The following is a 13,888-nucleotide window of genomic DNA, read 5'->3' on the forward strand; positions in this document are numbered from 1 at the left end:
TAAGGTGAAAGACTTAGGATCTTAGGAGTTAATTTCACACATCTCATAATTTTAAAAATATTATATGAAAATAATGTCTCTATGAAAAATTAAAAAGCAATTATAAGTACTGAACGCCTTGCTTTTAAACAAAGTTTAGCCAGAGGTACTAAAGGAAATTGCTTAAAAAATTCCTATGTTAAAACCTTTCACAGAACAAAATTTTGTTTTTACAATAAAGTAAAAACTTGCTTTTTAAGCATAACTGGCTTGGACGTAGATAGGTATTTCTGAGTCGTGATTACCTCTTACATGCAAACAGTTGTCTCAGTTGTTAGCTATAAGTCTTGCTCCAGTCACCAGACCTAAGATTCCCAAGTTCTGTGTTCTCTCCTGACTAACAGGGAAGGAATCCCCTTTGGTTAGTGGCTTCACGCTGAGAAAAGACTCCACGAGGTGTCTCCCATGTCTGCTCACAAGGGAAACCAGATGGAGTCTTGTGCGGAGCTGAGCTGTCAGCCTTCATGTCTCTAGACGGAGAATTCATTAGGTGTGGCACAGTGACTCACCAAGGACACTCACAAGGGTGTGTGATCCTCAGGAAGAGGACCTTAGTGCCATATAATGCCAATAAACAAATGGAGATTACTTAACAAGCTACAGGAAAAGTTCAGTGCTCTGAACCTGGTGTCTCGGGGCTCTGGGGTCTTACTAAGACGGGAGGAAAAGTTTTGGGTTGCCTACCGAACAGGACACAGCCCCACCTATACTGATGTAAAATTCACATCCAATGTGGAAGAAGCTGCTCTGAGATCAGAAAAATGCCATTCAGCCCTGGTAAAACAGCAAGCACAAGAAAATAAATCTAAAACTTCAAAACAGATTTTGGTAATAAGGAAATCAGCAAATGAATCTGTTTTTAAAATAGAACCAAAATTTCAATACAGTCCACAGGTGAGATAGTTTATTTCATCATGCTTGTTAGCTACAAACTAAGTAGTCTTCTTACTATTCTCGCTCAGTGTTGTTCTAAGGTAGAACTTTCATTGAGAATTGTCACCGCGGTGGTTCTTGTCCTTCAACAATGGAATTACTTTCAGCATGTGTGACTTTTCTATTCGGTGAATAGAAGATTCCAAGTAGTATATAACTACCTTCATATATATAAGTATGTGCACCTAATACACACACTGTCCACAGTATTACTGGACATACGACTCCTGCTTGAGATGGGGACGCAGCTGCACTGCTGCACCGACCGCAGGTGAGCTGGCCTCCCTGTTCCTGCTCTGAGCGCAGTTCTGACTCCTAGTATCCGTGGCCAAGAGATCCAGGGCCACTACATTAAAGAGCCCTAGGCACTTCACAAAACCACAAGGGAAATAATCAACTCTAGCTTGAGTTTTAAGATAAAAACTTGTTTTTCTACACTTGGGGGGCAGGGAGAAATAGGTATATAAAATCAAAGACTAGAAGAGACCGGATATGTTCTTATGAGTGGTGAAAGACTGGTTATGGTTAAATTTTCTTTTATCTCTAAATGTCTTATAACACGACAATGACAAGATTGAGTGAACATGAACATACCAATGTGATCCCCAAACTCCAGACATCAGAGCGGACGTCATATCCTTGTCGTGACGCACTTGGGTCTATTCTTTCAGGCTAAAACACAAAGAGAAATCACCGTCATTCATTACACACACCCTCCAGGAGCAAGTAATGGAAGCAGGAGCTGGGTAGGCAGCCAGAACACCAGCACACTCCTAGAGGAATCCATGTCTAGGGCCAGACTGGGAGTAATAGGAAGCCAATATTATACTGAAAACGAACAGCAAGGAAAGACCCAACTCAACGGCTTCCTCCATAAAGGGAATACAAGCCTAATTTTTCCCCCTAAGGACGCACAAGAGTTTACAAAACTGAAGCTGAGAACAGACAGAGGGAGAAAAGAGGAGGAAAAAGGAAAATCATAAAGAATTACAGGGCCAGATTAGTAGCAAGTAATGGTAAAAAGAAGAAAAAAAAAAGACTAAGTTTTAGAATCTTATCACTTTTTGCTTCAGTGAATAAGGACATACCACAGTATATTTGAGACACAAAAGCAAGTATGAGCTAACTTTATTATAATTGCTCCACTCACTCTTTATCATAAAGCTAAATATCTATACCTTTAAAGATACAGATTTACAGAACTTCCCTGGTGGTGCAGTAATTAAGAATCCATCTGCCAATGCAAGGCAAATGGGTTCAAGCCCTGGTACGGGAAGATCCCACATGCCATGGAGCAACTAAGCCCGTGCGCCACAACTAGTGAGCCTGTGCTCTAGAGCCTATGAGCCACAACTACTGAGCCCACGTGCCACAACTACTGAAGCCCATGCGTCTAGAGCCCGTGCTCCACAACAAGAGAAGCCACCGCAGCGAGAAGCCCGTGCACTGCAACGAGGAGTAGCCCCCGCTCGCCACAACTAGAGAACGCCTGCGTGCAGCAACGAAGACCGAACGCAGCCAAAAATAAATAAATAAATATTTTTAAAAAGATATAGATTTACATCTATATCTTTAAAGATATTTGTCAATTAGTCTAATTGTTAACCAAATTAAGGCATTGCCAGTATCATAATATATTATCCTATCATAAAAACAGCAAAAATCATTTTTAGTAATTTCTATGAAGGGAGCATTTTTACATTTCCTTGAAATAAGGGACCATTATTTACATAGTGTGCCAGGGATGGAAAAGAAAAGAGAGAGAGGCTATCAGTAGCACAGAGCTGACAATGGATCCTTAGCTAAGACTGACAGTAACTGCTGTTGAAAGAAACGTCCAGAGAAGCATAATGGTCACTGTGTTATGTTCTCTGCCTGTCAGCAACAATTACTTTGGAGACCTATGCATTTTGTTTTGAATATGAGTACTGTGTTGCATAAATATTCATTGGAAGCTCTTCACTTTTACTTTTAGATATAAATATAGTTATTTACCTGATAAGATACACATTACATAAAAATCCCAGATAGTCAACCAAGAGAGAAAATACTCCATCCAGCAACAGCAGAATACACATTCTTCTCTAGCTCACATGGAACATTCACTAATATAAACCATGATCTGGGCCATAAAACACACTTTATGTTTAAAAAGTGAAATCATGCAAGGCATGTTCTTAGACCACAAAATAATTATATTAGAAATCAATAATAGAAAGATATCTAAAAAATCCCCAAATATTTGGAGATTAAACAACACATGGATCACAAATGTATGGATACCAAGGGGGAAAGGGGTGGGGTGGGGAGGAATTGGGAGAATGGGATCGACACATATACATTATTGATGCTATGTATAAAATAGACAACTGATGGGAACTATATAGCACAGGGAACTCTACCTAATGCACTGTGGTAACCTAAATGGGAGGGAAGTTCAAAAGGGAGGGGATATCTGTACGTGTATGGCTGATTCACTTGCTGTGCAGTGCAGGCTAACACAACATTGTAAAGCAACCATACTCCAAGAAAAAATTAAAAACAGAACACACTTCTAAATAACACATGGATCACAGAAGAAGTCTCAAGAAAAAGTTTAAAAATATTCTGAACTAAATATTAATAAAATGAAGTTACAAAATGAAGTAATCAATGAAATTATTTACTGAAATAATTTCAGTAAATTATTTCACAGTACTCATGTTCAATTTCAATGAAAGTGAAATCACCAAAATGAAATTACCCGAAGTTTGTGGGATGCAGTGAAAGTACTACTCAGAGGGAGACTTACTGCAGTAATTGCATATATTAGAAGAGAAGACAGATTGCAAATCAACAGCCTAACTTGACAGCTTTAAGGAAACAGAAAAAGAACAAACTAGACTCAAAGCAAGGAGAAGGAAGGGAGTAATAAAACGTAAAGCAGGGCTTCCCTGGTGGCGCAGTGGTTGAGAGTCTGCCTGCTGATGCAGGGGACGTGGGTTTGTGCCCCGGTCCAGGAGGATCCCACATGCTGCAGAGCGGCTGGGCCCATGAGCCATGGACGCTGAGCCTGCGCGTCTGGAGCCTGTGCTCCGCAGTGGGAGAGGCCACAGCAGTGAGAGGCCCACATACCACAAAAAAAAAAAAAAAATGTAAAGCAGAAGTAAGCGAAACAGCGAACAAAAATCAATACAAAATGTCAAAAGCAGAAGTTGATTCTTTGGAAAGATTAGCAAAATTGGCAAACTTCTAGCTACACTGATCAAGAGAAAGAGAGGGAAGACTCAAATTATTAAAGTCAGAATGAAAGAGGGGATATTACTATTGATCTTACAGAAACAGATGAAATAGACATTCTTTGAAAATGAAAACCTACAAAAATAATGTAGAAATCTGAATAACCGCAAAACTTTTTAAATTTTTAAATGAATCTGTTATTAAGGACCTTTCCACAAAGTCCAGACCCAGGTAAGTTTACTGGTGAACTCTTTCAAACATGCAAGGGAGAAATAACACCAGTCTTACTCAAATTATTCTCAAAACACAGAAAAGGAGGGTATTCCTCTCAATCCATTTTATGAAGCCAGCATAGCCATTTATGAAAACCTGACCAAAACATTACAAGACAATTAATATCCCTCATAAATACAGACACAAAAATTGTTAAAATATGAGCAAATCTAATCTAGCAACATATGAAGTGGTAATATATCATAATCAAGTGGGGTATATCACAGGAAGATAATATGGGCTTAATACTTGAAAATCAATGTAATGTACCATATTTATAGAATGATTTTAAAAGTCATACGATCATCTCAACAGATGTAGGATTAGAATCTGATAAAATTTAACAACTGTTAGCATACTGAGAAGGAAACTTCTTATTTCATAAAATGTATGTAAAATAGCCTACAGCTAACATCATATTTAGTGGTGGAATACAGAACACGTCCTTCCTAATTAATACTGGGAACAAGGCACTGCTTCTATTCAGCATTATATTGGAGTTCCCAGCCAGTACAAAAAGGTAAGGGGGGAAAAGCACGGCTTTTACTCACAAACATTTGGATTTCTACGACTGTTTAGTTAGAAAATCCCTACTAAAATTAATGGTGAAACCAGCAAGATCATAGGACACAATGTCAAAATGTGCAAACCAGCTCTATTTCTCTATAATAATAGCAAAATATTGGGAAAAAGTTAAAAATCCCATTTACAATATTAGCATCGAAAAACATGAATTCCTCAGGAATAAATTCAAAAGGTGCGCAAGAGATCCACGCTGAAAACTATAAAACATCACTGAGAGACAGCAAGAAGATCTAAATCAATGGAGAAACATAACAGGTACTAAAAGACTCAGCAACGTCAAGATACGCACAGTGGAATGGACAAATAAATTGTGGTCTACTGATACAATGCACAACTTCTCCGCAATAAAAAAACTGAATGACTAATACACATAACAGGTACTAAAAAACTCAGCAATGACAAGATACAGCGGAATGGATAAATAAATCGTGGTCTATTGATACAATAACAACTTCTCTGCAATAAAAAGACTGAACGACAAATACACACGGACAGCATCGATACATCTTCAAAAGAAAGCACACACAAACAAGCACAGACCGTAGGATGGCATTTCTAAAGAACTTGAGGAAAAGCAAACCTAACCGACAGTGACAGAAAATAGGACCAATGATCCTATAAAATATGAGACATATTTTATATCTTGACTGATGTGGTGATTATATGACTAACTACATTTGTCAAAATTCAAATTGTATGCTTAAAATGGGCACCTATTATTTGTGGTTACAGCGCTAATGTCATTCTAAAACTGCTGTATGTTTATGTCACAAACAGCTATAATGCCTATCATGTGTGTGTTAGAAAAACTTATCCAACACCGGGAAATAAATCCAAAAAAGGATTCCGTTTCCTTTCAGTGTCACAGTGGAGCACCAGCAAGCCTGCCCAAGGACTGTGTAAGTGTACTTGTTTCATTAGGGCCCAGACACTTAAGTTACACAATAACCTGCAGATTTTTGTCAGGTAGGGATGCAAATGATTTCTGTCCAACAACCCCAAAAGTTATTATTTTATTGACCTGGAGATAATTAGCAAATTTATATTTTGATTAGCCATCTTGTTGCAATATTCCTTCTTTAGTGACTGTAAATACAGAATGATGCAAATGTTCTTTGAGCCAGTTTCACTAACCTGTCTGTCCAGTTTTCTCATTAATGAGTTAAATATATTTTTGACACATGTTCGTTCTCTATTTGTACATGTAATATTTTTAATATTTTGAAAAGTATTCTTTGAGAGGAGTGGAGATTTAAGATCCATGAAACTAATTAAAGATGCTGTATCCTAAATCTAAGTCAGAAGTACGGATTTGAAAAACAAAAAGCTTTTTAAAATTAACAAGAGGAAAATATCAACTTAGAGAATAGGGTCTATAATACTAACAAAAACAGCAAAAAAGTAGTAGATAAAACAATTTTATATCCAAAACATATAATTTATAATAAATACACAACTCAAGTTACTTTGTATTAAAGTATACAAAATAAAAACCAAGGAATAAGGAGAAATTGACAATCTCAATATTTTCAAATTTTGAACTCCTCTATTTTTTTATATTAAAATGGCAAAAAAGTGCTGAACAGGGACCTCCCTGGTGGTGCAGTGGTTGAGAATCCACCTGCCTATGCGGGGGACATGGGTTCGAGCCCTGGTCCAGGAAGATCCTACACGCCGCAGAGCAGCTAAGCCGGTGCATCACAACTACTGAGCCCACGCTCTACAGCCCACAAGCCACAACTACCGAGCCCATGTGCTGCAACTACTGAAGCCCACATGCCTGGAACCCGTGCTCTGCAACAAGAGAAGCCACAGCGATGAGAGGCCCACGTACCACAACGAAGAGTAGCCCCCGCTGCTCACTGCAGCTAGAGAAAGCCCGCGCGCAGCAACTAAGACCCAACACAGCCCCCCACCAAAAAAAATTAAAAATAAATAAACAGTTAAAAAAAAGTGCTGAATATAATTATAATACAGAACAGACCCTTTCCAATATTTCATTTTTTAATTGACCATTTATCATGCTAAAAGAAGAATTTTAATATGTCCCAAAAGGCAGAAACGTACGGACTAAAATGCTTTGAAAGCAAGTAATAAGTAAAAAGATTAACATGAATCACTTTGTACTGGTTAGCTCTTTGTGTAACAAAGCACCACAAAACTTAACAGCTGACACCAACAGACATTTATTATTTCAGGTTTCTGTGAGTCAGGCTTCAGGGAGCATTTTTGTTGGTGGTTATGCCTCAGGGTCTCTCATGAGACTTCAACTGAGATGTCAGCCAGGGCTGTCGGCCTCACTGGGGCAGGAGGTCTCGTCACCAAGCTCACTCACACAGTACCGCAGGAAGCCTCTGTTCCTCACCACATGAGTCTCTCTGTAAAGCTGCCTGAGTGTCTTCACAACATGGCAGCTGGCCTCCCCCAGAGTGAGCAATCCAAGAAAGAAACCAAGAACGAAGCCACATGCCTCTTTATGACCAACTCTCAGAGGGATGCACTGTCATTTCTGACACATGCTACTCATGAGAAGTGAGTGCCTAAGTTCAGTCCACACTCAAGGCTGTACTTAGCCACCGCCTTTTGAAGGGAGGTGTATTAAAGAGATTGGACAGATTTTAAAACTACCACATAATTGGTACTTAAAACACTGCAGTAAACAGGTCTTACACCCAACATTTAAAACAACTAAGAAAAGGAAAGTATGTATATGTATACACACGCACACCCACCCACGCATATGTGTGATGCTAAGGAAACAGTAAAATTTCACAGTTTTCAAAGAATTATGGGGACTTCCCTGACGGGCCAGTGGTTAAGACTTCACCTTCCAATGCAGTGGGGGTGCGGGTTCGATCCCTGGTCAGGGAGCTAAGATCCCACATGCCTCACAGCCAAACACCCAGAACATAAAACAGAAGCAATATTGTAACAAATTCAATAAAGACTTTAAAAGTGGTCCACATAAAAAAAAAATCTTAGAACAAAAAAAGAATTATGTATCTTTCCCCAAAGACTCCTGGCCAAGATGGATTTCAACCTCAAAGAACAGAAAACTATACCATCACAACTGTTCTGAGCTCTGGGGAAAATTTTCTGAGCTCAAGGAGGCCAAAGTTATGTTTTTGATTACTAGGTGATCAATACTTTTTTACTGTATGAATAAAATAAGATGAAGATTTTCCCAATTCGATTTTTAAAACTTGCATAGCCCATCTAAAACCTTTACAATGTATACTACAAACCAATCTCAAACATTTTTATGTAGCAATCATAAATATTAATATAGCACATGTAAAAATATATTAAACACATAAACTATGAACCATGTAGGGATTATTTCTGGAATGCCAGAACGGTTCAACCACAGGAAATATATGTTACTATGATGTGTCATATCAACAGCTGCACAGAAACATTTTATCATACGCTGAACAAGGCCAAAAAGGCATTTAATAAAATTTAATAGCCATTTCTGATTCATTCTTATTCTCTCTCTCACACACACATTCTCACACACAGATATATACACATACACTTAGTAAACCAGAAAAAGACATTTGCTTTCAAGTCAAGCAACATAAGAATCCTACCATCAATACTGTCATTCAACATTGATACAGTTCTAGGCAAAGCAACAAAAATAAACATGAGAAAAGTAACAAAATATATATGATTATAGGTAGGTAGATAGATATGAGAAAGATCAATAAATATGAGGAATGCTAAGGCAAAAATTACCTGCAGAATGGTACCTTGAGTGCCACCTGAAACCTATTCAAAAAAGAGGTAGGGACTTCCCTGGTGGCGCAGTGGTTAAGAATCTGCCTGCCAACGCAGTGGACACGGGTTCAAGCCCTGGTTCTGGGAAGATCCCACATGCCGAGGAGCAACTAAGCCCGTGCGCCACAACTACTGAAGTCCGCGCACCTAGAGTGCATGCTCCTCAACAAGAGAAGCCACCGCCATGAGAAGCCCGCGCACCGCAACGAAGAGCAGCCCCCGCTCGCCGCAACTAGAGAAAGCCAGCATGCAGCAACGAAGACCCAACGCAGCCAAAAATAAACTAATTTTTTAAAAAAAGAGGTAGATCAGTATTTTGGCTGGTTACAAAATAAACATATCAGTATAAGTAGCTTTCCTATGCATCAGCAGGAATTATAACACTCCAGGTTGAGAAATAACTAATGCCTCTACCTTGCACGTGTCAGTGAGTTTCTCTTACCTCTGAACATGCTATGAGACATACTGAGTTCTATCAGGAATTCGGCTTCCTATTCTTCTCTAACCAGAAACAGCACCACTTACATTATCAATATGTCTACTACAATTGTAAACATACAATCAATTGTAACAGTGATTGTAAACATACAATCAATATGTCTACTACTTGACTGTAGTACCTCCTACAGTCAAGACAGCATATGGGGGTCTAGACGTACAAAAGAGGCCTTCTGAGAACTAACTAGAATATAATGAAAAAACAGTAATCAGAAAAGACCATAAATGCTCAGTGCCAGGCAAGAGGAATACGGTAAGACAATGAAACAGGAGTTCACTGGGATGATTTCGCCAAGTTTCATAGAAGAGCTAGAACTGAGTTTGGTCTTCGTGGAAGAGGAGAATATTCTAGTATGGTGAAACTGCACGACCAAAGCGGATTCCTTAGTAGTACAGCACCAAAGGGCACAGGCTCTCTGTGCAATGAATGTCAAGCAAGAAGGTTTGGCCTTTGCACTTACTGCCATGTATGGCCTGCATCCAGCATCTCTTGTCTTGGCAATGGAGTCCACAAGCTGTCCACTGATGCCAAAGTCGCAGAGTTTAATATTTCCACTTCTATCCAGAAGAATATTGGAAGGTTTGATATCTGCAAGACACAGATGTCACTCAACGTTCAAGTAATCAAACGAGCTATATTCTAAAGTATTTCAAGGAAAAATACTGAAAAACCTTAGAAAACATAAGTGATCAAGTCCTTAAAATTCAGATAGCTAAGATGAAAAAAATTTTCTGAATGCTAAAAACTCATTATCAAAAAACTCCTCATATTAAATTTAGGCATTCTATAAAGTTTTGTTTTCATCAAGAGACATACTCATTTACTTGTTTCAAATTCATTACTCAACAGTCAAAACATGCAGGATGAATTTAATCTGTAAGAGTATACTAAGCTACTTTACAATACGTGTCAAAGATTATACAACTAAATGCAAAGTATACAAATTATAAACTCACAATTTAGTTAAAGGAGAGCTTTATCTAACTTAGGAAAGTATCCAATCCAGTACATCTAAAAGACCACAAGCTTCGGGATCAAAAAAGCAAAGGTTCAAGACCTGGGCCTGATATTCACAATGTGACCTGGGGCAAGTTCCTGAACTTTCACTTAGCAACCACAATTCCCTCATCTACAAAATATAAGTAATAATTCCTAACTTATAGGATTGTGGAAATGAAAACACCTATTACAGAAACTGAACATTGTTAGTACTCAGTAAATGTATCCACTTAATAATTATTTCTCCTTGAGAGATTTTTCTGATCTTAGATGGCTTCATTGAGTTTCTCCCAACCAACCTTCTTTAAGAGTCATCCTGGAGAAACTAGATTCATTTTTACCATTCTCAGAGTGTGTGTGCTTTCCCGCACACCTGAGAAAGCTGAATCCTTTCCATCTGGTTCTCCAGGTTTTACACAGTCTTGTCACATTGGCCCCTAGGTTATCACCTCCTCCTCACTCACCATCAACTCACTCACTGCCAGTGTGTGCAAATCAGCTAGCTGGACAATTCTCCCTGCCCTTGCTCACTAATTCTCTGTCCCTATCTCAATCCTTCGAGGCATTTAATTGTCCCTGTCATGGTTCCATGAATAAAAAGGACAGAAATAAATATAGGATACAAAAATATCTGTCTGTAACTCAGAAGGGGACCTACAAAAAAATCCAGAAAAGAATGCTTACCATCACTGACACGGCTGACTGCCTATCAAACATCCACTCCTAAGCATGCCATCATCCTTTCTAATGGAACTTTCATTTTACTGAGATCCATCCTCCTCTGTGTACATCTATCCGCACCTCCAAACACGGGGTCCTGATTGGTCTAAGCTTATCAGGGTAGCCTCATGCTCCTTGCCAGGGACTAGTTTAGGTAAGGGCATGAAGGAGACAAGAGAAAATGTGAGAGACAAGTAAGTAAGAGCTCCCTGCTGCTAAGACAGCCACACAAGAAGAGACAGCTTCTTCTTCAAGAGGCTGTTATGCTAGGTGTGACACAGGACCTGCTTTAGTTGTTACTACCCTGAGGATGGAGCCAACATGTTAAGGAGAGCAGAGCCAGAAGAAGGGAGCCTGAGCCCTAATCATATCGTGTTGGAGCCACCCTATCTTTGGACTTACTACGACAGATAATGAGTTTCCTTGAAGTTTAAGCCAGTTAACAGGATTTTCTCTTACTTGTAATCAAAAGCACTCTAATTACAGCAAAAAAAAAAAAAGCTACCTGATCCTAGCTGGTAAAAAAGACTGCTATAAATTCATCATTTTACTTAGTCACAGGAAAACCAAAGTTATTTTTGAAGCCTTTCCCTTTTATTTAACCTTGGGCAGTGTCTTAGTGCTTTACTGTGATTGGTGAGAATCCCTAAGGTAATTGTCAGATGCCCTAAGGTAATACTCCCATAATTACCAAATATAGACAAAAAAAGGGAGGGAAAAAATCCAAAACAAGAACAAGATGAAGTACAAGAGGAACAAAATAATTTTGTTTAGGAACCTAATCCTACATGATTTTAGGACAAAAGAGAAAATAAGAAGGCTAGCCAAAATTATCTTTAACAAGCATTAAGCCAGGCAAAATTAAATGAAACATTCTGATGTTCGAGGTTAACTAATTGCAGTCGTTCAGGGTCAACCTCAAATAAAAATTACTTAAATCAATGCCCTAATTACTAATCTCTTTAATCACAACCTTAGAGCCCTTTAACCTTAGAATTCAAGGTTTTTCGCATCTCTGAATACGACTGTTTCCTTCCTTCCTGTGTTGTCAGGCTGAATCACACACTGCCATGTATCACCTTGGGTTTGTCCACTACAGATTTACTGAGGGTACAGAACTGTGCCTCTTCAAAGCCACTGCCTCACTACCCCGAGTCTGGCATAGTAATAAGACAGAGCAACTACTTAAACTATTTGCTGAATTAAATTCAGGAACCCCACTGTCTCCCAAAAGACAGACACCAAATGTTTGAATTTGGACCTGTGTCTAAATAAGGCCAAGATCACTGTTTTCACAAATACAAATGCTTTAGAGGAATTTCCATGTAAAATACTAATTAAAGAATCTTTCTCAATTTACAAAAATATCCTCCCAAGTAAAGAAGAAACACTTGATAGGGACAGTAGCGTGCCTTTAAAATGATCGAGGGTGCTATCCTGCAGATCCTTCTTTGACGGTCCACAGGTTCACCTTCCTGCCTTATTTGTATAGACAGAGAAACATTAATTATCTATCAGGCAAATGAATAATTATTTTTCAACTAAGCCCCAACATTCTAATAAGTTAGACTGAAATTTATAGAATCCCAAAGGGAAAAAAATCCTAAATTAATAATAAAGTTTTAGGGTACATATAGTATGTTTTGCTAAAAATACAAGTATTTTAGTAAAAGTTATACAATACACTGTAACTTTTAATTTTTTTTCCTATTAAGGAAAAATGTTAATTTCTAGTCTAAAAAAAACCAGGTCATACCCACCTCTGTGAATGATTTTCAAGTTTTCTTTTAAGTGGTTTAGTGCTTTCACAGTCTAGGGAGGAAAAAGCAGAGACGGATGGGATAAACAATCAATTTCCTTCTAATCAAATAGCACAATAGCTTACCGTAAAATAACAGCTCGGGTAGCTCTTTGCATTCTTTTGGGCTTAATATTTCAATATTCTGTCCATTTTTTATGTTAGCTGAAGATGCTAAATTATGATTTTAGATATGAAATCATAGTTGCCTTTACACGCCCTTCCCTGACAGCTAAAAAAACAAACAGGTAACTTACAATTTTTTAAATAAGTCATTAAAAAGTTGTATAATCTTTCTCATACCATCGAACTTTTTAGGAACAGATATATTTAGTACAAAAAGGTCCAACAGTCTGGTTCCATTATCAACCCTAAGTTAATAAGTTTTTCCAAATTCTCAGTTTCTCACAATCATTCACCCTCACTGGGTGTGGAGCCTGCAAAGTAATTTTTGCAGAGCCAGAATTTATCCTGTTGTTTGATCACTGCTCATGATCAGGAAATCAAAGATTTCTCCAGGAATAGAGGAAACAGAGACTTGAATTAACATTTCTACAACCTCAAACTAAAAGAGAAGTGAAGCACAGGCCTCCAATTAGAAAGGTCAAGTCTCCGCTGCCATCAAGCTGCTGGGTGCAGAACACAAACTCGCAATGCTTCAAACAGCCAGGCTTGTTCATGGGGTTATTAATTAGCAAGAAGAGATTTAACACAAAGTAATTTGAAATGTTACGCTTAACAAAAAGGATGATCACCAAGTCTAGAAACACAGGCAAATATATAATAAATGATTTATTAGTATATATTACATATATTGCAATTTAGGATAAAATAATTTTATCTATGTTTTCCAACTTCATGATCATCCTGTCATGCAGTGGTTAACAGCTGGATTCTAGGATCAGACTGCCTGGGCTTAAATCATTTACACTGACAAATATATGAATTTCAAAGCAAATTAATTACTTAATCTCTCCATGCTTTAGATTTGTCATCTGTAAATAAAAAGGGGGTTACACTATTTACCATTGAGAGTTGCT

The 13,888-nt window shown here is 38.1% G+C and overlaps 1 protein-coding gene across 6 annotated transcripts in view; it reads right to left on the reverse strand.

Moving 5' to 3' along the window:
* MAP2K4 (mitogen-activated protein kinase kinase 4) overlaps positions 1 to 13,888 on the reverse strand; it is a 104,587-nt gene that overhangs the window by 8,950 nt on the left and 81,749 nt on the right. For all 6 annotated transcript variants that reach the window (XR_013824976.1, XR_013824977.1, XM_079903893.1 and 3 more), the window contains 3 exons: positions 12,811 to 12,862; positions 9,792 to 9,919; positions 1,567 to 1,644 (listed from right to left, as the gene is read on the reverse strand). Coding sequence is in view for 4 of the 6 variants with exons in the window: in XM_079903893.1 (XP_079760019.1) it covers positions 1,567 to 1,644; positions 9,792 to 9,919; positions 12,811 to 12,862 (258 nt within the window). In the remaining 2 variants the exon portion in view is untranslated. The remainder of the gene's footprint in view (positions 1 to 1,566; positions 1,645 to 9,791; positions 9,920 to 12,810; positions 12,863 to 13,888) is intronic.

This window comes from Stenella coeruleoalba (genome assembly GCF_951394435.1).
Source record: "Stenella coeruleoalba genome assembly, chromosome: 19".
NCBI classification, from domain to species: domain Eukaryota; kingdom Metazoa; phylum Chordata; class Mammalia; order Artiodactyla; family Delphinidae; genus Stenella; species Stenella coeruleoalba.